At 45.6% G+C, this 27,285-nt stretch overlaps 1 protein-coding gene across 1 annotated transcript; it reads right to left on the reverse strand.

The window, feature by feature from the left end:
* Positions 1-27,187, reverse strand: LOC309547577 (histone H2B 1.1-like; the record flags this gene model as incomplete). Its single annotated transcript, XM_082247449.1, has 2 exons — positions 1-324; positions 26,834-27,187. The coding sequence occupies 2 exons, from the start codon at positions 27,185-27,187 to the stop codon at positions 1-3; spliced, it is 678 nt and encodes a 225-aa protein (XP_082103575.1).
* Between the last annotated feature and the right edge of the window lie 98 nt (positions 27,188-27,285).

Genomic DNA, 27,285 nt, shown 5'->3' on the forward strand with positions numbered 1-27,285 from the left:
TTATCCTCCGAATCCGTAGAGAGTGCGGCCCTGGCGTTTTAGGGCATAGACGACATCCATGGCGGTGACGGTCTTCCTCTTGGCGTGCTCGGTGTAGGTGACGGCATCGCGGATGACATTCTCCAGGAAAACCTTGAGCACTCCGCGGGTCTCCTCATAGATGAGTCCGGAGATTCGCTTGACACCCCCTCTGCGGGCCAAACGTCGGATGGCGGGTTTGGTGATGCCCTGGATGTTGTCCCGGAGCACCTTCCTGTGGCGCTTAGCGCCTCCTTTCCCCAGACCCTTTCCTCCTTTACCGCGACCAGACATGATGATTTTCTGCTACAAAGACAGACTGAGATCAGCTGCCTGCCCGCCCTCCTTATATACAGCCTGAGCGGACCAGATGGAAACCTTCCTGGGAAAGAGGCGGAGTCACACCATTCATTACAAAATAAAGATAATCGTATTAATTTATAAGGCTCCTAATTATTATATTATATTCAGATATAATAATGCAACACAGCAATACATTTCCAGAAGATTCATTTATTCCTTCTTCTCATTTATTTTCGATTTATTCCTGGAGATTACACTGAACAAGAAACTTAACACTTTATACCAGAAACAAAGTAACCAGTTTCATGAAATTGTTCATAGTAATTTCATAACATTTAAATTTACAAATATTGTGAAAAGGAAACAAAGACACACATCTTCAGACATTTCACAGGCTGAGCGGACCTGATAGGAGACATGCTGAGAAGGGGGCGGGGTTCAGTCATTTATTACACTGCAGAGAAGTTAATTTATTTAGAAGCTTTTAAATGTTTTACTGAATAGAAACGGATGTAATTTATCAGAAGCGCAATGTTTCCTTTATTGATACACTGTACATTTTTTCTGACATATCATGATTATATATATTGTCCTTACTTAGAAACATTGTTAATATTTTGCTATTTCTATTTACAAAACTGGACTGATCAAATACGAAACATTTGTTTTTTTAATTCATTGTACAAATGTATCTGGCAGTGTCATTATTACTACATATTTCTACCAACACTTTCACTTTTTTTTATTCTGGTTTTAATATGAGGGAAATCTGTAACTACTTCATCTCTGAAAGATGGAACATTAATTATCGACCAGTTCCACGATCATATACAGATGTGTATATGTTAATTTTCTCGGATAAATGTCTCATCTGATGATCTCAGGTCTCAGTGTCGGATTTGGCGGTATAATAGAGCTGATTATTTCTCTGTAACGTTCTTCACAATTCAGGCGGCAAATTCAAAAAGGAGCAATAGGAAATCTGAGCCAATCAGAGGCGTGGGCGTTTCCTTCTTCAGCCAGTAATGTCTTTCTTATGAGGATTTCAAAGAAATGTATTCTGAGATCTTTCTCCGTTTTCCCCCCAGAAAATACTTGTTCAGTAGACTTTTCATTGATCTCTATAGGAAACATTCTCTAGCAGGGCGGATTCTGTATTGTGAAGTAAAAGAAAAAAGACTGGAAGAAATGTGACATTTATATTTCGAACGTATTTATTATGCATGGTTAGATAAACTGCCCGACAATTCAGAGGGCGGTTGATCGATGTTCCCGGAGGAAGAGATATCAGATTTTAGTGTCGGATTATTCTATCTGAGATAATCGGAACGTTCCATAATATTCCGGCGGGAAATATGAGTTATAAAATGCGAAAATTGCACCAATCACAGTTCTGGGCGTTTTCTTCCGATAATAAAATCTATTTTCCTTCCAAGGAGTGTGAAGGGGGATCTGACATCTGTGTTCCTTTTTAGATGGGGGATGTTTGTTTGGTATTTAATATTCAATGATCTCTAATGCTGTTGAATATCTTCTGGAGATCAAAGGATGGAGGAAAATGACAGCCAGTCCCTGTAAGGAGATCACATCCTTCCTTCCTTCATATTAAATACGATATAAACAAATATTAAAAAAATAAATACATAAATATATAGCACGTTGTTCCCTCACCCGGATCACAATCTTAGGTGAGGAAACCAACAATCAGATCTCCTAAACACCTATAATGCCACACTCACACATTCTCACAATAAAACATGCAGAGAACCGTTTGATGGATCAGTAGATGACTCCGGGGTAAAATAATCAGAGCTCAGCACTAACTGTCATGATTACTACAGATTACTACCAGTCCTTTCATTTTTTGTTTATTTTAGGATGTAGGGGGGAAATCCGTAACGCCTACATGTCATGTCTGAAAGATGAAACATTCATTATCGGCCAGTTCCCCGATCATATACAGATCTGATAATGAAACATGTAATACTTTATTTCCCATCATATAGAAAGTTTGAGATCTATGAGAGAAGTCGCTTCACTATCATTTTCTGTATGTAGCAGTGGGGGGGGTTCTGCATTCTGAGAACATATGGAAATGCTTTACATTATTCAATAATCTTCCAATTTTATTTCTGTTTATTCCGTACTAATCGATTAATCTGCCTACAAATAACGTGTTAAAGATATTTCTCGGATAAATATTTCATCTGATGATCTCAGTTGGATTTGGTGTTATAATGGGGCTGATTATTTGTCTGTAACGTTTTTCACAATTCAGGCGGGAAGATTTGAAAATGCCTAATTCAGATCTGAGCCAATCAGAATTGTGAGCGGTTTCATTATCAGCCTTCATTAGTCAGCGATGTCTTTAAGAGGAATCCAAAGTATTCTATTCGGAGATTTTCTCCATTTTCAGCCCAGAAAAGATTTGTTCTGTAGACTTTTCATTGATAGATCTCTATAACAGTGCTCAGCTCTGCCTCCCCTCAGCAGCCGGCCACACACCGAAAATGGCTGAAAGAATGAACAAATGGACTGGACCAGTGGTGTAGCGTGGGTTGTCAGCACCCGGGGCAAGGCAAGTAATTTGCGCCCCCAACCCGCAGGATTTTAGCACTCGAGTCTCTTCCACTAGATTAGTTAAAGAAACCCTTACCCCCTAAGCACATGTATTGTTTGTTATGAAAATACTGATGTAATTAAAGTAAAATGCATCTAAATGCAAGTTTGAATGACCAGCATGCCCCTTTTCAATGCAGAGAGACCAGAATGCCCCCTTTCAATGCAGAATGACCAGCGTGCCCCCTTTCAATGCAGAGAGACTAGCGTGCCCCCTTTCAATGCAGAGTGACCAGCGTGCCCCCTTTCAATGCAGAATGACCAGCATGCCCTCTTTTAATGTAGAATGACCAGCGTGCCCCCTTTCAATGCAGAATGACAAGCGTGCCCCCTTTCAATGCAGAGAGACCAGCGTGCTCCCTTTCAATGCAGAATGACCAGCGTGCCCCCTTTCAATGCAGAATGACCAGCGTGCCCCCTTTCAATGCAGAGAGACCAGCGTACCCCCTTCAATGCACAGAGACTTACCTGCAGCGGCGGCTTCTCCTCAGTTCCCCGCGTCTCCTCGAGTCCTCCCGCCTCCTCCATGGCCAATGGCATGCGTTCGCCTTTCGGCCTATTAGGAAAGTGGACCCGCTTCCTGATTGGCCAGGAGGAGGATCCGTGTAACAATAGTGAATTTTCATTCGCTATTGTCACACAATGGGTGGGCTCGGGGCGCACTGCTCTGTGCCCCGTGTCCACCCTTTTTTGAAGCCTATTAGAGCCTCTGGCTCTAATCAGGTGATAAGAAAAACCCCCACTCTGTGACATCGCCAGGCTGCTGACTCACTCGCTGCTAAACTGACCGAGCAGTGAGGTGAGGCGGCATACCACCATTTTCAGCCATAGGACGGCCACGCTGGACATCTCCCAGCCTAAAGATGAAGGCAGCTGCAGAAAGTGTGTGAACTGTGTATGTCAGAGTCAGACAGACAGAGCGACACTGCGGATGCGCCCCCCCCCCCAGATGTTGCGCCCGGTGCGGCTTGCCCCCCCTGCACCCCCCCGCTACGCCACTGGACTGGACCCCCCCCTGGACCCCCCCCCCAAAGTGGCGGAACTTCAGGACACAGTCGCAATAGTGACTGTTACGACTCTGTTAGTTCTGCCACTGATCTGGGGTGGGTCTAATAGCAATGAGCCATGATTGGAAAGAGTTATCATTAATTTCTCTAATCACGGCTCTGAGAGTACTCTGTGCACTGATTGGGCAAAGCCTTCTTTTTTTTTTTTTTTGTATGTCTTTATTTAGTCAAAGGTTGCAATACTAACAAGTGAAATGGCAGAACATAATATGACACTGTACATAGCACACCAGTGGTGGCTGGTGCATTGGGGGCGCAGGGGCACTGCCCCCCCCCCCCCCATCCATGCATCTTGGCCCCTAATCTGCATGCGGGGCGACGGACGCATGGACTTCAATGGGGCTTTTTTTTAGCCATGTGATTAGCAAGAGGCTTTAATAGGTGGGCTTGGGGCGCAGAACACTGTGCCTCGAGCCCACCCAGTTGTGTGACAAAAACAAAAGAAAATTCGCTATTGTCACACGGATCCTCCTCCTGGCCAATCAGGAAGCGAGTCTTGAGACACGTTTACCGATTGACCGAAGGGGGAGAAGCCATGCCATTGGGTATAGAGGAGAAGGGAGGAGACGCAGAAGACAGGAGTCCTGCCTGGGACCTTCCATTGTGGTGTTCCAATGGCCACACATTTCCGACAGGCCTCCGAGTCCACCAGTTGATATGGCAGTAGTTGGCGGGCTATCAGTTCCGACAAGCCAGCAGTCAACCGTTGGGCAAGAGGGTTATCCGGCGTCATACTTTTTTTACGCTCCAACAGCCTGCCTTTTTCCAGAACAACATGAGGACTGCATAATGGAAGGTGGAGTGGAGGACAATTGTGAGGAGAGAAGAGAAGGAGAAGGAGAAGAGGCGGGACGGTGAGAGCCTGGAGTGTGGCTTTGTGGGTTCTGACGGCGTTGCTCCCACTGGGCTCGGTGATGGGAGGTCAGGTGCCTTCTTAAGGTGGTCATCTCTAAGTGAGTGTTGGGCTTACTGCGACTTATGCATTGACTGCAAAGGCTGCAGATGGCAACACTGTTGTCAACAGCGGACACATTAAAAAAGCCAACACTGCGGAGCCATGTTCTGGCGTCCTGGAGCGCCAGATGTGACCGTACATGGTTGATGGCTCGCTCCTGATACATTTGCAGTCTGTTTTGTCCCTCCTGTGCAATGCAAGTTCCGCCTGCTTCTCCTCCCTATCTGTTGGACCGTCTCTCCCTCTGAACTCCCCTCCTCGTCCTATCTTGTGGGCACCCATGTGACGTCTATAGACACGTCATCATCCACGTCACCTTCCCCACCACTAACATTCGAGATCTTGGAGTCGGCAGCAACAGCGGGACCAACCTCCTTGGGCTGATCTGGGTACTGTCGTCAGATTGCTGAGTGGCGGCTGTTGCTACCTCCTCTTCCTGATCCGATGCCAAGAATGGCTGCACATCACAAATGTCTTGTGATGGATCGGAAAATAATTCCAGTGACTCAAGCGGAAGGTATATGGTGGTGGAGGTGGAGGTGTTGGTGGCGGTGTCTTTGGGGGTGCACACAGCAGAGAGTGAAGAGGGTGCACATAGAGAGGATGAGGAGGGTGCAGAAGAGGAAGGCTGAGTGAGCCACTCAACCAAATTTGGTGCGTCCTTTGACGTAATCAAACACACCTTCTGAAACTTCACACTTTGGCCCCGGCCTACTGCTCCTGCCCTACCATCCCTGCATAAGGGCCTGCCTCTTCCTCTGCCTGTCATTTTTTAAATTACCCTGTGACAAAAGTCTCTAGAGAAGTGCAGTATATGTGGAACAAGGTATATAACACCCCGCTTCAATCTGTGATATTGGGGGGCCACAGGTTTATCACACCAGTTCTACAAAAAATTGGCCAGTGACTGTTGTCACACTGTTGTTTCACCTCGCCAGTGGCTGCTCATGCGTGACACATGCAGACTTCTGCAGCCATTCGATGAGATCACCAAACTGGCCAGTCACAACCAGGGCGCCATCAGTGACATTGTACCTTATGCCTTCTTTCTGGAGCATGCATGGCGTTGTGTCATTGATCAAGCCGTCGAGGAGCAGGAAGATGAGGAAGTCGCAATGTTGGATGAATTCCCAGTGGGTGCTACTCCATCTGAGACAAGTCAACAGCAGGAGTCAGAAGAGGAGTCAGAGGAGGATGGTGCCGGGGGGGGGGGGGGGGGTGAGGAGAAGCAAGAAAAGCATGCTTTAAACCTTTCTGGGATCCCTGGTGTTATCCGTGGATGGGGGGGGGGGGGAGAACGAGGACAACATTATCCTGGATGATGAGCTGGAAGCAGGCCACTACACTGCTTCCAGTTTAGTGTGAATGGGGGCCTTCATGCTCCAGTGTGTTTGACTGCCGCGTTCCTCCCTGACCAGGACAGGAAGAATTTCCTCAATCTCAGGAGATCCTGTGTCGTAGTTTGGAGTAGGGGGGAAAAATTGGTCCTGTAAAGAGAGTCCGGTGATCCGGTCAGCTTGATACCTAAATAGTCCAATGAGTCCTTTTGCCACTGATAATGTACTACTTGTTGGATTTGTGTCTGCATACTGTGTTCCACATGTATCCCTAGAAGATTGGACTTGAGCTCATTGACTTTGTAGTATGAGACTGATTGGAACTCTCCCAAAACGCCCTGAACATGCATTAAAGACTCCTCGGGGTTCGTGCAGGCCAATATATCATCCGCGAATAGCAAGATAACATGAGGGGGGGATTCTGCAAGTTTAACTCCCGTGACACCCGGGTGGGATCTCATCCTTTCCGCCAAGGGTTCCATGAGCATGGCAAAAATCAGGGGCGACAAGGGACACCCCTGACGAGTGCCATTTGTAATACTAAAACTTTCAGAGAACAGACCCTCTGTAAAGACCCTAGCAGATGGGACCGTATATAAGGACATGATGGCCTGGATAATCTCCCCCTCAAAGCCGAACTTCTCCAATACCTGCCGCAGATATCCCCAATGAATCCGGTCGAACGCCTTTTCGGCGTCTAATGACAGGAGCACAGTGGGGATCCCGCGGGCCGCCACATGATGAATAAGGCCCACCAGTCGCCTGGTGGCATCTGTGGCCTGCCTTCCGGCCACAAACCCCACCTGATCTGACTTGATAAGGTCAGGAAGACACTGGGAGATACGGTTGGCAATGACCCTAGCATACACCTTTAAATCCACATTTAGTAACGAAATGGGTCGGAAATTTTGCGGTTTATTAGGCTCCCTACCGGGTTTTGGCAGTGTGACCACCGTGGCCTCCAACATCTCGGCTGGAAAGGTAGCCGCCGTCAGGGCTTGATGGAACACCCTGCCAAGGTAAGGGGTCAAGATATCCAGGAATGCACCGTAATACTCGGAAGAGAAGCCGTCCGGTCCCGGAGACTTCCCCTTCGGTAAAGATCTGAGTACCTTCATGATTTCCTGATTAGTGATAGGGGCATTTAGTTGTGCTAATTGAGAGGGGCTTAGGCTCGGGAGGGAAATAGAAGACAAAAATGTTTGAATGTCCGATGGAGTAGGTTGGGGTGTTGAATCGTCTAAGTGTAGGTTATACAGTGAACCATAATACTGACTAAAGGCATCCGCTATGTCCTTCGGGTTGGTGAGCCGCTCTCCCGTGGCGTGATGTAGTAGGTACTGAATTTTTTGTTTCGATATTTTGTCTTTCAATTGGGCCGCCAGCAGTCGACCCGCTTTATTGCCATGAGAATAATGGGAGGCTTTGAGCCTACGAAGAGCTCTGGAGTGCTGACCAACCAGAAGGACCCTCAGCTCCGCTTGGAGCTTGGAAAGCTGCTCCGCGCCAGCTGCAGTGGGGTTACATTTATTAAGTTGCTCTATACGTTTAATGGAACCAAGGATAGTATCCAATTGTTGTCTTCTACGCCTCCGTTCCCTTGCCCCTTCTGACATCAATATTCCTCGCATAAATGCCTTATGGGCATTCCATAATGCAAAAGGACACTTCACTGAATCATCATTAAGTGCAAAAAATTCAGTGAGTTTAGAACACACATTCCTCCGGATCTCCGATTTGGCAAGTAGGCTGGCGTCAAATCGCTATCTGTTGGCCCTTGTGGTGAAGGGCACGTCCCCGATTTGAATAATAACAGGGGCGTGGTCCGACCACGTAATGGAACCCACAGATGCGCGAGAGACCCGCTGTAGCAAAAATTTATTCGTGAGAAAGAGATCTATCCGCGAGTAGGAATGATGGGTTTTAGAATAAAAGGAATAGTCTCTCTCCGACGAGTTGAGGCATCGCCACACATCGTAAAGTTCCGTTGTAGATAGAAAATTTGCCAGATCCGTTCGATGGAAGCGTCTTGGATAGTTCAGTGAAACGTCCAGTTGGGAATTGGGGACAGCATTAAAGTCACCGCAAAGAAGGACATGGCCCTGAATTAGCGGCTGAATTTGTTTCCAGAGCTTTTTCAGGAAAGAAATTTGACCTGTATTGGGGGCATACACCGCCACTATAGTATAAGTGGCTTTGTTGATAGTGCAGGAAAGAACCAAGAAACGGCTTTCAGGGTCCGTAAATTGAGACAGCAGGCTAAAGTCCAGGGATTCCCTTACCAATATTGCTACTCCACATTTCTTCTTGGGGCCATTAGCATAGTACACTTGAGGATAATTTTTAGATGAGATTTGTGGGTGATTGCCATTCATAAAATGGGTCTCCTGTATAACTGCCAATTTGCATTTCAGGGTCTTAAGCTCTCTCCAGAGCATATGTCTCTTATGAGGACTGTTCAGGCCATTAACGTTGAGTGAAAGTATTTGAAATGACATTGTGGCGAATGTGGTGAGATAAAGTCTGCACAGATAATTGAGAGGTACTCACTGGTATCACGCTGGAACGGAGGTCCTGAGTCCGAGCACACCGGGCGAGCTGGTTGGTGAGGAGAAGCCGATGAGGGCAGCCGCCCGTGAGGTCCGGTCAAAGTGGTATATCCGAATCACCGGGAAGAAAAGAGCAGGATTAAGTACAGAGTCTAACAAGAAAATAACAAAAGAGAGTCAGGGGAAGAGTGCCCTCGGCAGGTGGCACGTAGAGGGTAAAAAAAGGCGACTCCACAGGGGGGTCTGTACGGTATGGAACCGTTTGAGGAGGGGGTATTAGAGAAACAGTCGTTAGCCGAGCATGTCCGCTGGAGCATGGTCGCTGGGTAGTAAGAATTGTTGGGGTCACCACAGTTATATATAGCTCGATTTCAGTCCACCTGGGAGGGGTTTGGCTCTCTGTCCGGGTCCAGTATCCCCCATTTTTCCAGCAAGGCTAGGCCATCCTCCAGCGAGGAAATCCTGTAATCCCTGTCTCCCCTGGTCACTAGAGATGTATAGAACTGTTCGCCGGCGAACAGTTCCCGGCGAACTTAGCATGTTCGCGTTCGCCGCTGCCGGCGAACATATGCGATGTTCGGTCCGCCCCCCATAAGACATCATTGAGGCAAACTTTGACCCTGAACTTTACAGTCAGCAGACACATTTCCAGCCAATCAGCATACCTCCCTCCCACACCCTCCCACCTCCTATAAATAAGCAAGGGCAGCATCCATCTTAGATCATTCTGAAGCAGTGTGTGTAGTGAGAGTAGGGAGAGAGCTGCTGCTGCTGCTGCTGCTGCTGCTGTTAAGCTAGGGACAGTTAGTCAGTGTTCCTGGTCTTGCAGTGTTCTTGGTCCACTACTGCTGTAATATCAGCACCCCAAAAAGCCCTTCTAAGGGCTGGTATTTGTGTTTTTTTTTTTATATATATATATATATATATATATATATATATATATATATATATATATATATATATATATATATATATATATATACCTAGCATCCCCAAAAGCCCTTTTAAGGGCTGGTAATTGAGTTGTTTCTTCTTAGAGATATATATATATATATATATATATATATATATATATATATATATATATATATCTAGTGTCCCCAAAAGCCCTTTTAAGGGCTGGTAATTGAGGATTTTTTTTTATTTATATATATATATATATATATATATATATATATATATATATATATATATATATATATATATATATATATATATATATATATATATATATATATAGTGTCCCCAAAAGCCCTTTTAAGGGCTGGTAAGGTAATAGAGTTTTTTCCTTATATATATATATCTATATATATCTATTGTACACTGCAGTTGCCTGCCCGCTGTGTGTGAGAGGCCACAGACCTACCACAGACTGTACTGTGTGCACACCACACTCATTTCGGGTGGCACAGGCACAGTACCTTGCATTTTAAAAAATATTTTTTTTTCCTCTGTCATAATTGCAGTGAGTGCTGTGTCAGGTCCACAGAGTGCACTGTACCCACTGCAGTGCACTGCCCACCACTGATATATATACGGTGGCACAGCATCTTGTTGCAATAAATTGAAAAAAAAAAAATATTTTTTATTATTGCAGTTGCCTGGGCTGCCAGTTACTGTCAGGTCCACAGAGTGTACTGTGCCCACTGCAGTGCCACTGTGTGCCCACCCACCACTGATATATAAGGTGGCACAGCAGCTTGCAAAGTAAAAAAAAAATATATATTTTTTAATTGCAGTTGCCTGGGTGCCAGTGACTGCTGTCAGGTCCACAGAGAGTGTACTGTGCCACTGCCCACCCACCACTGATATATAAGGTGGCACAGCAGCTTGCAAAGTAAAATAAAATATATTTTTTTAAAATTGCAGTTGCCTGGGTGCCAGTGACTGCTGTCAGGTCCACAGAGAGTGTACTGTGCCACTGCCCACCCACCACTGATATATAAGGTGGCACAGCAGCTTGCAAAGTAAAATAAAATATATATTTTTTAAAATTGCAGTTGCCTGGGTGCCAGTGACTGCTGTCAGGTCCACAGAGAGTGTACTGTGCCACTGCCCACCCACCACTGATATATAAAGTGGCACAGCAGCTTGCAAAGTAAAAAAAATATATATATATTTTTTAAATTGCAGTTGCCTGGGTGCCAGTGACTGCTGTCAGGTCCACAGAGAGTGTACTGTGCCACTGCCCACCCACCACTGATATATAAAGTGGCACAGCAGCTTGCAAAGTAAAAAAAAATATATATATATTTTTTAAATTGCAGTTGCCTGGGTGCCAGTGACTGCTGTCAGGTCCACAGAGAGTGTACTGTGCCACTGCCCACCCACCACTGATATATATGCCTGCAAGAGAAAAAGCCAGCCGCAGAGAAGCCGTATTCCTGAAAATATAAGAAAAATGCTGTTTTTTAGGGGTTCTGGACATGCTACAGAGCTGAAACTTGACAGGTACACTTTTTAGACCCCCCAGACACTAAATACAAAAAATGACATGCCTGCCTAAAAAAATGCCCGCTAAATGCCTGCAAGAGAAAAAGCCAGCCGCAGAGAAGCCATATTCCTGAAAATATAAGAAAAATGCTGTTTTTTAGGGGTTCTGGACATGCTACAGAGCTGAAACTTGACAGGTACACTTTTTAGACCCCCCAGACACTAAATACAAAAAATGACATGCCTGCCTAAAAAAATGCCCGCTAAATGCCTGCAAGAGAAAAAGCCAGCCGCAGAGAAGCCATATTCCTGAAAATATAAGACAAATGCTGTTTTTTAGGGGTTCTGGACATGCTACAGAGCTGAAACTTCACAGGTACACTTTTTAGACCCCCCAGATGCTAAATCCAAAGAAATTTTTTATTTTTATTTTTTTTAAATTTTTCCAATAATTGGCTCTCTATCAAAAAATTATAATTTTTAAGAACTTTTTTTTGCGTGATCCCTCTCCGGCATGCCACAGTCCAGGTGTTAGTCCCCTTGAAACAACTTTTCCATCACTATTATGGCCAGAAAGAGTCCCTGTGTGTTTTAAAATTCGCCTGCCTATTGAAGTCTATGGCGGTTCGCCCGGTTCGCCGGTTCGCGAACATTTGCCGATGTTCGCGTTCGCCGTTCGCGAACGGCGAATTTTAGGTTCGCGACATCACTACTGGTCACTACTAAAGTTGCTGGGTAATTCCATCTATACGGAATATGATGGTTCCTGAGGGGTTTGGTGACCGTAAAGAGATTACGCCTTCTGTTCATTGTATGCGCAGATAAATCGGCATAGAAGGAGAGGTTGTTTAAGGCAGGGGGAAGGTCAGTGCCTTTCCTCACCAGGGACATGAATTTCTCCTTTACCGTGTAGAAATGGACACGTGCTATAGTGTCCCTGGGCAGGGAGGCTGCAATATGTTTCGGCTTAGGTAGCCTATGAATGCGATCGATCGCCATGTCGCACAGGGGTACATCTGGAAGAGCTTCCTGCATGATGTTGGTGAGAAATTCGGCCAGCTCATGAGGTTTTACTGTCTCAGGAATCCCTCTAATTTTAATGTTGTTGCGTCTAGATCTATCTTCAAGATCTGCTACTTTCGCTTTGAGCCAGGTGATGTCGTCCTCATGTTCATTGTGGGCATCCACCATGGTATTAAAGGTGTCAGCAAACTCCCCCATTTTGGTCTCCACATGATCCACCCTGTCGCTGACTGCTGCGACCACCGTATTGCAGCGGGTCATAAGCTGAAGCATGTCAGCATGTATTGAGCTCCTTAAAGACATCATCATTTCTTTTAATAAGGAGTCCATGACAGGTTTGCCAGTTGTGGGGAATGAGGATATGGTGTCATGAAACACCAGCGTGTCATCTATGTTTCCTCCCTGAGTTCCCTCATGTTCTGGAAGCTGCAGCTTAAGTTTTGATTTGGCCGGGCTGGCACATGCTGATCTAGGGGTAGAAACTGCCTGCATCCCTTCACCAGTGGCCGAGGGTTCTGTAGGTGACAGCGGTAGCCCTTCCGACTGTACTGTAGCAGGGGATGTGCGAGGAGGAGGCCGCAAAGCGCCGCTGGAGGAAGCGCCGGCGCCATTTTGGTTTGGCATCCCGCCCGTCGGGTGGAAGAAGTTCAGAAGCTTACCAGGCTTGGTTTTCCCCTTACGCTTCCCCGGGCCCTGCTGACGACCTCCAGGCATCCTGAGGAGTAACTTAGGCTGATCTGCGGTGACCCTCCGCGGTGTTAGTGGCTCCGATCGGACTGCTTGGCGAGGAGCTGTGCTGCTAAGCGTCCATCTCTCTCGCCGGCCGGCTCCGCCCCCCTCGCTTCAGGCTCTGATTGCACAGGGTGCAAACCACTCGTGTCCTGTCATCAGCACATTTTCTAAAGAACTTAAACGCTAGAGAACTCCTTTGAGCTGGCTTTGGTGCGCTCGTTCCCTTGCTGCGTTGGGCAGTAGCAGGCGTAGCGTCTAGGGCACGGCCGCTCCGCTTCTGCACCCTGCTCCCTCTTCTGCTGTGCTGGTGGCTCTTTGCGACCACCGCCTCTTCCTCCAAACTACTCAGGTCACCTGCATGACCTTCATTCCATGTGGGGTCGAGGACCTCATCGTCCTCCACATCATCTTCCACCCAGTCTTCACCCCTGCCCTCCTTGTCGGTCTCCACAATTCTGAGTGCCGCAGCGGTTGGCACCTGCGTTTCGTCATCATCGGAGACGTGCTGCGATGGTCCTTCCATGTACTCATCTTGAGAAATAAGTGATTGGGCATCTTGAGAAATAAGTGGTTGGGCATCGCTGCACTCAATCTCTTCCACTTCTGGGGCAGGGCTAGGTGGATGGCCCTGGGAAACCCTGCTGACAGAGTCATCAAAAAGAAGAAGAGACTGCTGCATGACTTGGGGCTCAGACTGCTTGCCTGATTTGCAAGGGGGTGAGGTGAAAGATGGTTGGACATTGGCTGCAGGTGCCAACTCTGACCTTTCTGCAGTAGACTGGGTGGGAGACAATGTGAAGGAACTGGAGGCACTGTCAGCAGCAAACCAATCTACTATTGCCTCTACTTGTTCTGGCCTCATCACTTCTAGAGGCGCATGATGGCCCACCAAATACTGCTGCAGGTTCTGTCGCCTACTCACACTTGAGGAAGGTGTTTCACTTGTGCGTGTAGCTGGCACAGATCGACCACGTCCTCTCCTTGCAATAGGAGCTCTACCAGCAGCACCACGACCCAGGCCAAGGCCCCTATTACCTATTTTCGGTAATTTATGATCTTGCCCTAGAAAGGTGTTTATTGAATAGCGGAACAAAACAACAACAGTATCGCACGGGTGTATCTCACAGTCAAATATGCAAACTTTGCCGCAATTTATTTTTTTTTACCCCAAAAGGGTGTATATTGAATAGCGGAATAGAAAAAAGGATACAAAACGGTGTATCTCACACGTACAAACACAGACTAGGCCCGATTACATTTTTTTGTACCCTAAAGGGAGGATGAAAAGTAGGAGGAGTTTGGAACAGGAGGCAAACTGAAGCACCCTTCAATCCTCGGCGGTGGAAGGAGATGCGCCAAACAAATTTAAAATGGTTTATCTCACACGTACCGATACAGACTATGCCGTAATTTATTTTTTTTCACCCCAAAACGGTGTATATTGAATAGCGGAATAGAAAAAGGGATATAAAACGGTGTATCTCACACGTACAAACACAGACTAGGCCCCAATTACAATTTTTTGTACCCTGAAGGCAGGATGAGGATGAGGAAGAGGAGTAGGAGGAGTTTGGAACAGGAGGGAAACTGAAGCACCCTGCAATCCTCGGCGGTGGAAGGAGATGCGCCAAACAAATTTAAAAAGGTGTATCTCACACGTACCGATACAGACTATGCCACAATTTATTTTTTTTTACCCCAAAAGGGTGTATATTGAATAGCGGAATAGAAAAAAGGATACAAAACGGTGTATCTCACACGTACAAACACAGACTAGGCCCGATTACATTTTTTTGTACCCTAAAGGGAGGATGAAAAGTAGGAGGAGTTTGGAACAGGAGGCAAACTGAAGCACCCTGCAATCCTCGGCGGTGGAAGATGCACCCCAAAAATTTGGAAGGTGTATCTTACACGTACCGATACAGACTATGCCGCAATTTAATTATTTTTACTCCAAGGGTGTATATTGAATAGCGGAATAGAAAATTTGATATCAAGGGGGCGTGACCGGAAGCCGAGCAAGCTGGACGCTTGGGAGGGGAGCTCCGTCTAACCAGCTTTCTAATCCATCGCCATCCACCGCTCAAACCCTATCCACAGTCTCCACACCATCGTGGAACACCCTCTGAGACCCGCTGTACAGGTTGGTACAAGTCTTGGGAGTCTCGCTGGCGATAATCCGGGGATCCGGATTCGGGGCCTACATCACCTCCGAAGCCGCGGCCTTTCCTAGCGGCCGCCGCGATCCGACGTCCGGTCCAGCGACAGCTCTCCGGGCTCCTACGGTCTCCCTAATTGCAATCCGAAGACTCCCTCCACCTGCCTGGGCACCCCGGGACCGCCATCCACCTTCTGGGACGCGAAATACGGCTGCAGAGTGGCGCCCGAGGTTGCGGCCTAGCTGTCCTAGAAGCCGCGACCTCTCCTACCACTGTGCTCCACACGCCGGGCGCCGGGTAAGCATTATACCCCAACTGACCTTATACCTCAGCAGCTGCATCCAGACTCTTTGCCTGCACTATATCCTACCTGCTGCAGTGACGTATATCCAACTACCTACCCTGTACATTGCAACCACCTGACCATATCCAGGCTCAGTCTCCAACCAGCAAGATATAGCAGGATCTCCCCCCAGAATGACATTAACTCTCCTCGGCTGTATCTATGCTTTTTAATCTCTTGCTCACGTCTACATTACATTGATGTAGTAACTTTAGTCCAACATTTAAGCTCTCTTCTCACACGGGTGCGTGGTCTGCCGCAGACCATGATGATTGCGTGAGTCAGACACTCCGCTCCACGTTCCGGATCCACTGCAACCTGAAGCCACATCCCCAAGTCGCACATCACCCCATTGACCACCCTCACACAGGCAAGGCATCAGGGTATGCCGCACCGCGGTTACAAACCGCCTGCACCTCGCCGCCTCACTGACTATTTCAACGCCACCAATATGCGGCCTTCACAGCTTGGTGCCGACAACGAGACCGGCCGGTCTCCAACTCCCTCCACTACCCAGGTGCAACATTCCAAGGCATCGCCTCCATCGAGCGACCCTCCCACATCCATCAGTGCTGGAGAGATGGACACTACAGCGCCACCTGACATCACCACGTCGGGACATCAGACAGAGGTAAGAGGCTCGCTTCCTCCCCTGCCCAATCTCCATACAAAGGCCCCCATCCTAAGAAGCAATTATGGTCCGCAGACACAGACAGCGACAGAGCCCCAGCTTTGGCAGCACTTCCCGCTTCAGATAATGCAGCCTCATAGGCTGCTATTAAATCCATGCTACTCACCTTCCAGAAAGATCTGCACAGGGAGCTTCAATTATCCCTATCACAAGTTCAAGACAGAATTTATTGCCTAGAGGTCAGAACTGACAACTTAGAAGACACTGTTCAGGAGCACGCTAGAGCGCACAATGAAGTATTGGATACTCAGGATTACCAAGCAGAAGAGCTACATCGCATCAAATTGAAACTTGCAGACCTGGAGGATCGCTCCAGGCGTAATAATATAAAATTCAGAAATATTCCTGAATCTGTTAAACCTAATGAACTGACCCAGTATCTACAGCGTTTGTTCTCCGTGCTCCTTCCAAGCTTGGATACACGCGACTTGCTTATTGACAGAGCCCACCACATCGCTAAACCTTCTCACCTACCTGCTGACGTGCCCAGGGATGTGCTGGCAAGAATTCACTTGTTCCATGTGAAGGAACAAATCCTCCACACAGCTAAGGTGTCAAAACCCCTGCCGACCCCATACACTGATTTGGCTCTCTTCAGCGACTTGTCACCGGCCACAATGGAGATGCGTAGAGCTTTCACACCTATCACGTCCATCCTTCAAGAAAAAAATAATAATCTACAAATGGGGTTTCCCTACCAAACTCCTGGTAACTTACCAGCAACAAATGGTCCCTATCCTGTCACCTAAAGATGGATACAAGAAGCTGACAAATTGGGGTCTCCTCCCGCTTCCCCCTCTCACCCCTCACCATGGCAAGTCTCAACCTAATACATCCTCTCAACAAGGTCCCTCTCCTGACAGGAACAAAACCTAATGGCTTCCCCTTCCAACGTATTCCATGCCACTACTGGATCCGGTGTGGTCGTTGAATCACCACTCTACCCACACCTTCGAGGTATAGTGTGCCAAGCACACTTGTCAATTTTTCTTTTACTCTTGCTATTACGTTTTTCCTCTTACTGGTTTATTGCATTGAGTCACAGGCTTAGAGGCAGTTTTGCGCCTCTTTATATCTCCAATTTGGTATTGTCTAGTCATTAATTGTTACGCTTACCGCATAGATACTATTGTGCAGTATCTCTTGATATCTCATATTATTTGTTTATTAGTTTGTTGACTGTTACGTGTATTACAGTTTGATACTTCCAGTTTCCCTCTCCAAGGGGATCGGGAGCCTGTGGTCCCGTTCTTCCACTCACTAGTATCCACCTACAGAACTCATCATGACACTCAATATCACCTCTATCAATGCTAAGGGCCTCAATTCCCCATTTAAAAGACACCTCTTATGGAAGGAAGCCCTATCCTCTCAAGCACATGTTATTTGTGTACAAGAAACACACTTTCTACAATCCAACCCTCCAAAATGCTCTCACAAACAATTCCCTCACTGCTTCTTTGCCAACGCCCCAAAGAAAAAAAGAGGGGTAATGATCGGCATACGAGACTCCATCACGTTTGCACTACACCATTGTGAAATTGACCCCGAAGGTAGATACTTAATTTTATCCACTACCTTTGGACACTCTCGGATGACCCTAGTAAATGTGTACGCCCCCAACACAGCCCAAAATAAATTTTACTCTCTCCTATTTGCCAAATTGGCACCATTCAGATCAGATCCAATTCTTCTTTGTGGCGATTTTAATGATATTGTAGATATTAATTTAGACACCTCCAACCCTATAAATCGCAGACCCTCAGCCCTTGCTGCCCTTCTGACAAATGAGGACATGTATGATCCCTGGAGGTGCTTACATGGTGATGAACGGGACAACACGTTTTTCTCCCACCCTCAACAGTCTTACTCTCGAATCGATCTCTTTCTGACCGATAAACACACCTTACAATTGGTCACAGAAGCCACTATTGGTTCTATAACGTGGTCGGACCACGCACCGATTTCCTTAAAATTTTTAGAAAATTTGGTATCAAAAGGTGTATCTATCTCACACGTATAGACCCAGACTAGGCCCCAATTACTATTTTTTGTACCCTAAAGGCAGGATGAGGAGTAGGAGGAGTTCGGAACAGGCAGGAGGCAAACTGAAGCACCCTGCAATCCTCGGCGGTGTAAGATGCGCCCCAAAAATTGGAAAGGTGTATCTCACACGTACCGATACAGACTATGCCGCATTTTAATTCTTTTTACCCCAAAGGGTGTAGATTGAATAGCGGAATAGAAAATATGATATCAAAAGGTGTATCTATCTCACACGTACAGACCCAGACTAGGCCCTGATTACTATTTTTTGTACCCTAAAGGCAGGATGAGGAGTAGGAGGAGTTTGGAACAGGCAGGAGGCACACTGAAGCACCCTGCAATCCTCGGCGGTGTAAGATGCGCCCCAAAAATTGGAAAGGTGTATCTCACACTTACCGATACAGACAATGCCGCAATTTAATTTTTTTTTACCCCAAAGGGTGTAGATTGAATAGCGGAATAGAAAATATGATATCAAAAGGTGTATCTATCTCACACGTACAGACCCAGACTAGGCCCCAATTACTATTTTTTGTACCCTAAAGGCAGGATGAGGATGAGGAGTAGGAGGAGTTCGGAACAGGAGGCAAACTGAAGCACCCTGCAATCCTCGGCGGTGGAAGATGCACCCCAAAAATTTGGAAGGTGTATCTTACACGTACCGATACAGACTATGCCGCAATTTAATTCTTTTTACTCCAAGTGTGTAGATTGAATAGCGGAATAGAAAATATGATATCAAAAGGTGTATCTATCTCACACGTACAGACCCAGACTAGGCCCTGATTACTATTTTTTGTACCCTAAAGGCAGGATGAGGAGTAGGAGGAGTTTGGAACAGGCAGGAGGCACACTGAAGCACCCTGCAATCCTTGGCGGTGTAAGATGCGCCCCAAAAATTGGAAAGGTGTATCTCACACGTACCGATACAGACTATGCCACAATTTAATTATTTTTACCCCAAGGGTGTAGATTGAATAGCGGAATAGAAAATATGATATCAAAAGGCGTATCTATCTCACACGTACAGACCCAGACTAGGCCCCGATTACTATTTTTTGTACCCTAAAGGCAGGATGAGGATGAGGAGTAGGAGGAGTTCGGAACAGGAGGCAAACTGGCAAAAATGGGGGCGGTACAGCTCTTTTGGGGAGAAAGATGGCCACCAAGTTGGAGGAGCTTTTAAACTAGGAGACGGGGGGGAGGGCTCAGAAGTAGAGTCAGTTAGGAGGGAGCAAAGGACTGAAGGCAGCTGTAGGGTCAGCAGCGACAGTAGGTCCACAACGTCTATTGGTAGGTCTGTGCGGGAGAACCGCAGACCAAACAGGAATAAACATAACCAATCACGTTTAACTTCTGTAAAACTAAGAGGGGTATATGCTAATGCCAGGAGCCTAGCTAATAAAATGGATGAGTTGGAAATGTTAGTACATGAGGAGGACATAGACCTAGTGGGAATAACGGAGACTTGGTTCGACCCCTCACATGACTGGCTGGTATTCAGTGTACCGGAAGGACAGGGTAGGAAAAAGAGGGGGAGGGGTATGTCTCTACGTCAAGAATAATGTAAGGGTGATAGAGAGGAGTGACATTACGGAAGGGATGAGTATGGAGTTAGAATCCGTGTGGGTAGAACTCCATAGGGAAGGAGAAAAGGGAAAAGTAATTGTGGGGGTTTGCTATAGGCCACCTAAACAAGGGGAGGAGGTAGAGCTGGAATTTTTAGCACTTTTGGGTAAAGTGGCAAAGCTAGGATCAGTCATCATATTGGGGGACTTCAATTATCCCGACATTGACTGGGGAGAGGGGACTACACACTCACATAAGGGCCGTCAATTCACGGAAACCTTACAGGATAATTACATGTCACAGTTGGTGGATTCCCCTACCAGAGAAAACACAATCCTGGATCTATTGATCACTAATGACCCAGACCTAATCTCGGAGGTAGGAGTCCAGGACAACCTGGGCTCTAGCGATCACAGGATGATCACATTTAGCGTAAATAACAATATAGCAAGGCAAGTGGGGAACATAAGAACCCTTAACTTCAGAAGGGCAAACTTTCCAAAATTGTACTTGTTGATGGAAAGGGTAAACTGGGACCAAACCCTGGGATCACTGACCACAGAGGAAAAATGGGAATGCTTTAGAAACATATTAAGCAAAGGCATCTTGCAGTGCATTCCTATGGGAAATAAATTTAGAAGGGACAAAGCCAAACCTGGCTGGCTAAACCGGAGCGTTAAAAAACTTATTAGGGGAAAAAAATTGGCCTTCAGGAAATATAAATCAGAGGGCACAGTATTGGCTTTCGACCAATACAAGGAGGCAAATAGGAAGTGTAAACACAAAATCAAGATGGCTAAAATAGACTTTGAGAGACAAATAGCGGAGGATAGCAAAAAAAACCCAAAGAAATTCTTTAAGTATATCAACAGCAAAAAAACTAGGGCAGAGCATATTGCACACATAATTAACAATGATGGGAGGATGGTTACAGAGGACACTGAAAAAGCAACCGTACTGAATGCTTTTTTCTCATCAGTCTTTACAAAGGAATCGGAGGGGTACACTGACCATGACTGTATAGTTAGTAGTAATACACAGGACTTGCCACTATGGCTAACAGAGGGGGAAATCAGGGAAAGGCTGGATAAACTCAACACAAACAAATCACCAGGCCCGGATGGCGTACATCCGAGAGTACTCAAGGAACTCAGTAAGGTTATATCCAGACCACTGTTCCTGATCTTTGCGGACAGTATTAGGACAGGAGATGTACCAGGGGAGTGGAGGAAAGCTAACGTGATTCCAATATTCAAAAAGGGTCAGAGGCATATACCGGGAAACTATAGGCCTGTCAGTCTAAAATCAGTAGTATGCAAACTTCTGGAGGGGATGATAAGGGACTATATCGTAGAGTTTGCTAAGAACAACAGCATCATCAGTAGTAACCAGCACGGGTTTACAAATGGGCGTTCTTGTCAAACCAATCTCTTAACATTCTACGAGGAGGTGAGCTGTGAGCTAGATAGGGGCAGACCAGTGGATGTGGTGTACCTAGATTTTGCTAAGGCGTTTGATACAGTTCCCCATAAGCGCTTAATTTATAAAATAAGGTCTGCAGGTATCGACAGCAGGGTTTGCTCTTGGATACGGAACTGGCTAAAAGGGCGTATCCAAAGGGTGGTAATAAACAGCACATACTCAGACTGGTCTGAGGTAGTAAGCGGGGTCCCCCAAGGCTCAGTCCTAGGACCAACCTTGTTCAATTTATTCATAAACAGCATTGAGGACGGGATCAGTAGTTCAATATCAGTTTTTGCAGATGACACAAAATTAGGCAGGACAATAACAGCACAGCATGAAGCAGATATCCTACAGAATGACCTGGACAAAAATAACGGAGTGGGCAAAGACATGGCAAATGAGGTTTAACGTGGAGAAATGTAAGGTTTTACACTTGGGGACTAGAAACATAAAAGCACAATACACGTTAGGAGGGGAACCCTTGGGAGAATCAAAAATGGAGAAGGATCTGGGAGTCTTGGTTGATGATAGACTAGGCAACAGCATGCAATGTCAAGCGGCAGCTGCCAAGGCTAGCAGGATATTAGTATGCATAAAGAAAGGGATGTATTCCAGAGATAAAACTATAATCCTTCCACTTTATAAAACTCTGGTCCGACCTCATCTGGAGTATTCGGTCCAGTTCTGGTCACCAGTCCTCAGAAGGGATGTGTTGGAGCTAAGAAATGTTGCTCATGCTGTATAGTCCCCAAGGTGCCACAACCCCAAAATGGAAATCACATGTGATGTGTTGGAGCTGGAGAGAGTCCAGAGAAGGGCAACTAAACTAATTAGGGGATTGGAGGACCTTGATTATGAGGAGCGTCTGCAATCGCTTGATTTATTCTCCCTGGAGAAGAGACGCCTGAGGGGGGACATGATAGCAATTTTTAAATATCTAAATGGGGATCTAGGCTTAGAAAAAAAGCTGTTCAGTCGAAGGGATTGCATGAGAACTCGGGGGCATACAATGCGATTAGAGGAGAAGCGTTTCAACCTCAGGCAACGTGGGGGGTTCTTTACTGTTAGGGCTACAAGATTGTGGGATTCTCTACCACATGAGGTGGTTTCTGCGGGTAGTATGGTGGCTTTCAAAAGACTCTTAGACGTACATCTCAAGAATCAGAACATTCAGGGGTATGCAAGATGATTACAGCCACACACATCTACACAGGTTGAACTGGATGGACTTTTGTCTTTATTCAACCTCACCAACTATGTAACTATGTAACTATGTAAAACTGAAGCACCCTGCAATCCTCGGCGGTGGAAGATGCACCCCAAAAATTTGGAAGGTGTATCTCACACGTACCGATACAGACTATGCCGCAATTTAATTCTTTTTACTCCAAGGGTGTAGATTGAATAGCGAAATAGAAAATATTATATCAAAAGGTGTATCTATCTCACACATACAGACCCAGACTAGGCCCCAATTACTATTTTTTGTACCCTAAAGGCAGGATGAGGAGTAGGAGGAGTTTGGAACAGGCAGAAGGCAAACTGAAGCACCCTGCAATCCTCGGCGGTGTAAGATGCGCCCCAAAAATTGGAAAGGTGTATCTCACACGTACCGATACAGACAATGCCGCAATTTAATTATTTTTACCCCAAAGGGTGTAGATTGAATAGCGGAATAGAAAATATGATATCAAAAGGTGTATCTATCTCACACGTACAGACCCAGACTAGGCCCCGATTACTACTTTTTTGTACTCGAAAGGCAGGATGAGGAGTAGGAGCAGTTCGGAACAGGAGGCAAACTGAAGCACCCTGCAATCCCTGGCGGTGGAAGATGCACCCCAAAAATTGGAAAGGTGTATCTCACACGTACCGGTACAGACTATGCCGCAATTTAATTCTTTTTACCCCAAGGGTGTAGATTGAATAGCGGAATAGAAAATATGATATCAAAAGGTACTGCACTGCACAGCAATACCAAAAAAATGCAGCCCTTTAAATGACTTTTGTGGACATTAACAGAGCAATTTGTGTCACTGCTGACGATCTCTAACTGCCCCTACAGCACAGACTGGATACCTGCCCCAATACTAAAGAGACTGTAATAGACCCTATACCGACATTGCAGCACTTTAAATGACTTTTGTGGACATTAACAGAGCGATTTGTGTCACTGCAGATGACGATCTCTATCTGCCGCTACAGCATAGACTGGATAACCTGTCCCTATACTGAAGCAAGACTAGACCTTTTACCGATATAGCAGCCCTGAAAAGGACTATTGTGGACATTAACATAGCGATCTGTGTGACTGCAGCCGATCTCTAACTGCCCCTAAAGCAACCACTGGATACCTGTCCCTTACCTGAAAAGAGACTGTAGAAGGCCTATACGGAAATACCAGCCCTGAAAAGGACTTTTGTGGATCTTCACAGTGCTATGTGTCTAGAAAATTCTCCCTGATGAGCACAGCAGACCTCTCCCTACACTGGTAAAAAGAGGAACGTGAAATGGCCGCCAGGTAAGGGCTATTTATAGGGTAGGGGGACTGTCCATGTGCTGAAATGTTTCAATTGGCTGTCCTGTTCCACCTGATGGCTGTGGGTTAAAGTTCTCCCCAATGTAAACAAATATGGCAGCCGCAAACTACGCCATTTGTTCGCAAATTTGGCGGGTAGCGAACAAGCAAAATTTGCTGCAAACCAACTGCCGGGCGAACCACAAGGCCATCTCTATTAATGGGTTAATGCTAGCAGCAATATACTGTTTGAACCAATAATGTGTTAGTTTAGAGACATTATTTGAGCAGCAACACCACTTGTTAAAGATTTCATTGTTTGGTGGGTGAACCTGCTCTAAAGGTGCAAACTTGGTGTGTGTGTGTGTGTGTGTGTGTGTGTGTGTGTGTGTGTGTGTGGGGGGGGGGGTTTGTATAATTTTCAGGTTATTAATCTCTTTTCTTGTGCTTTTCAGGGGTTTTATTGCTCTAGTTGACTAAATTCAAATGTTAATATTTACTCTGTAGCACTTAAAACCCTAAAAAAAAAAAAAAAAAAACATAAATAATAATACATTTAAAAAAAGAGCACTTTGTATTTGTCCAGCCTTGTTCCCAGATACTTTAATGATGTTCGTTGTCCAGCTCCGAGGTTATGCGATGTTCAGAAGTTATGGAGCGAAGGGGGATGCAGGATTGTAGATTGTATGTAACTTCACCAATAAATGAGCTAAACATTTCCGTGAAAAATGTTCTACTTCTAACTTATTTAAAGGACTGTTATCCGAGGTGATATTATTGTAATCAGATTTGTATGTAGCAGATACTTTGTACATATTTTTGTCATTTACCTATCAGGCAGCTCATGGATTTAGCTATGTACATTGATCTGTTGCTGATTCTTTAAATAGATACAAATAGACAAAGATTTGACTGGGCTGACCGAGTAGATACAATGTTTTGTTTTTCTTGCTTCTATTTCCCATTGTGTTGCGAGTTAAGAGCTCCACGATCTTCCAAAATACAAAGTAACAATTTTATGGCGGGAGATTGTTGAGAATCTGTTATTGTAACAATGTTTGAGTGAGGCATCAAAGTTTAGTAAGCTCTGCCACCTTGTGGTCATTCCAGGTACAACACTTCGGTGTGTGCAGTACAAGGAGATGAATAGGAAGTGGCCAGAAAGTGGAGATGATCTCTGCAAAAAATATAGCATATATAGAAATTATTCTGACTATATATATATATATATATATATATATATATATATATATATATTAATCGTAGCATCACAAACGTGTCATCCACGTCTCTGTACAAAGAGCCGTTCATACGCAGTTTTTATTCCTATTCTTCAATAAGGATAAATTTGATCAATGTGATAAATTGTATTATTACTGTCAGGTAAAGGGCACTCTAAAGGCAAACACTTTGTCTTCTTATCGCACTCAGACTTGTAATACAGGTGAGTAGTAATGAGGGGAAATGTGATCACAGGACATCATTCTCTCATCTCTTTTCATTCCAATCTTTTCTATGCTGATCGTCTACTCACCGCTAAACTCCTCCAACCAAAACCATGCACACCTACATAGAGCTCCAATGTCAGAACACATTGTATTCCAGATTTCCCCTCTTTGCTATTAATAGACCACGCCTATGATGGCTCCGAGTTGCTATATTTAAATCTCCCGCCATAATTTAACTGGCCGTTAGGAAGATTCAGCCGCATTATACCGCTAAAGCCGACATTGTAGAAGTTCTATTCATAGATCTGTTCATCTTCCTCCAAATGACGTCACTTGTGTCGGTTTTCAGCTTCAAATGTTTCCACTAAAGCGGTAAAATCCTCGAATATTACTGCCACAAGCCCGCCAAGTAAACCCTTTCTTTTTTTTTTTTTTTCCCCTGTTACCAAGCCCAACGGATCTTCTCAGAGCCACCCACTTATATCTAAGAAGGAGCCGGACATACATGTGTATGAGATCTCATTGTATATTTAGACACGGAAGATTGCGATCCTGAGAACATATGGAAATGCTTTACATTATTCAATAATCTTCCAATTTCATTTCTGTTTATTCTGTACTAATCTGCCTACAAATAACGTGTTAAAGATATTTCTCGGATAAATATCTCATCTGATGATCTCAGTGGGATTTGGTGTTATAATGGGACTGATTATTTGTCTGTAACGTTTTTCACAATTCAGGCGGGAAGATTTGAAAATGGCTAATTCAGATCTGAGCCAATCAGAATTGTGAGCGGTTTCATTATCAGTCTTCATTGGTCAGCGATGTCTTTAGGAGGAATCCAAAGAATTTTTGGAGATTTTTCTCGGTTTTCAGCCCAGAAAACATTTGTTCCGTAGACTTTTCATAGATCTCTATTATAGCAAACATCCAATAACAGTGCAAAATCAAAACAACAATATTTCTACATAATTTCCTGGAAGTGAAGGGACCGTCTCGGAAAGAGTGATATTTTCTATGAATAATTTTCAGTGTCGGATTAGCCGATCTGAGATGACTGAGCAGATACAATGTCTCACTTTTCTTGCTTCTATCCCCCATTGTGTTGTGGAATAAAAGCTCCACGATCTCCCCAGATAAAGGAACAATGTAAGGCGGGAGATTGCGGAGAATCTTTCATTGTAACAATGTAGCAGAAGTGATTAGAGCAGTTGGGTGTGTGCAGTACAAGGCGAGGAATAGGAAATGTATAGAGCCAGGAAGGGGAGACGATCTCTGCAATAAAGAAGGATGAGATTAGAAGGAAGGTTTTATTCATTCCCCTTCCAGTCTGACCGACCTACTTCTCATCTCAAGATTATTAATGATGTTATTTTGAGTTCATTTTCTGTTATCCGGACAGCTAAAACTTGTAAAGGTAATAAATTGTACGATACATGAAGATTGTATGACAGCTCGGTTGTGTAGTATGTGGGTGGCTCTTAGAAGAGCCTTTGTGTGTTGTTGGGGTGATGGGTGGGGGAGGGGTATTACTTGGCGCTGGTGTACTTGGTGACGGCCTTGGTGCCCTCGGAGACGGCGTGCTTGGCCAGCTCTCCGGGCAGGAGGAGGCGGACGGCGGTCTGTATCTCCCGGGAGGTGATGGTGGAGCGCTTGTTGTAATGAGCCAGGCGGGAAGCTTCGCCGGCGATGCGCTCGAAGATGTCATTGACGAAGGAGTTCATGATGCTCATGGCCTTGGAGGAGATGCCGGTGTCGGGGTGGACCTGCTTGAGCACCTTGTAGACGTAGATGGCATAACTCTCCTTCCTGCTCTTCCTCCGCTTCTTGCCGTCCTTCTTCTGGCTCTTGGTCACGGCTTTCTTGGAGCCCTTCTTGGGCGCCGGGGCGGACTTGGCTGGTTCAGGCATGATAAGGGATAAGAAGAATATTTCCTCCGCTCTGAGAAGAGAAAAGTGTGCTGGCGCCGCCCTCATGTGCTGCTTATATAGGCGGTCCTATGCAAATG

This window comes from Pelophylax lessonae (assembly GCF_965119305.1).
Source record: "Pelophylax lessonae genome assembly, chromosome: 2".
Lineage (NCBI taxonomy): Eukaryota > Metazoa > Chordata > Amphibia > Anura > Ranidae > Pelophylax > Pelophylax lessonae.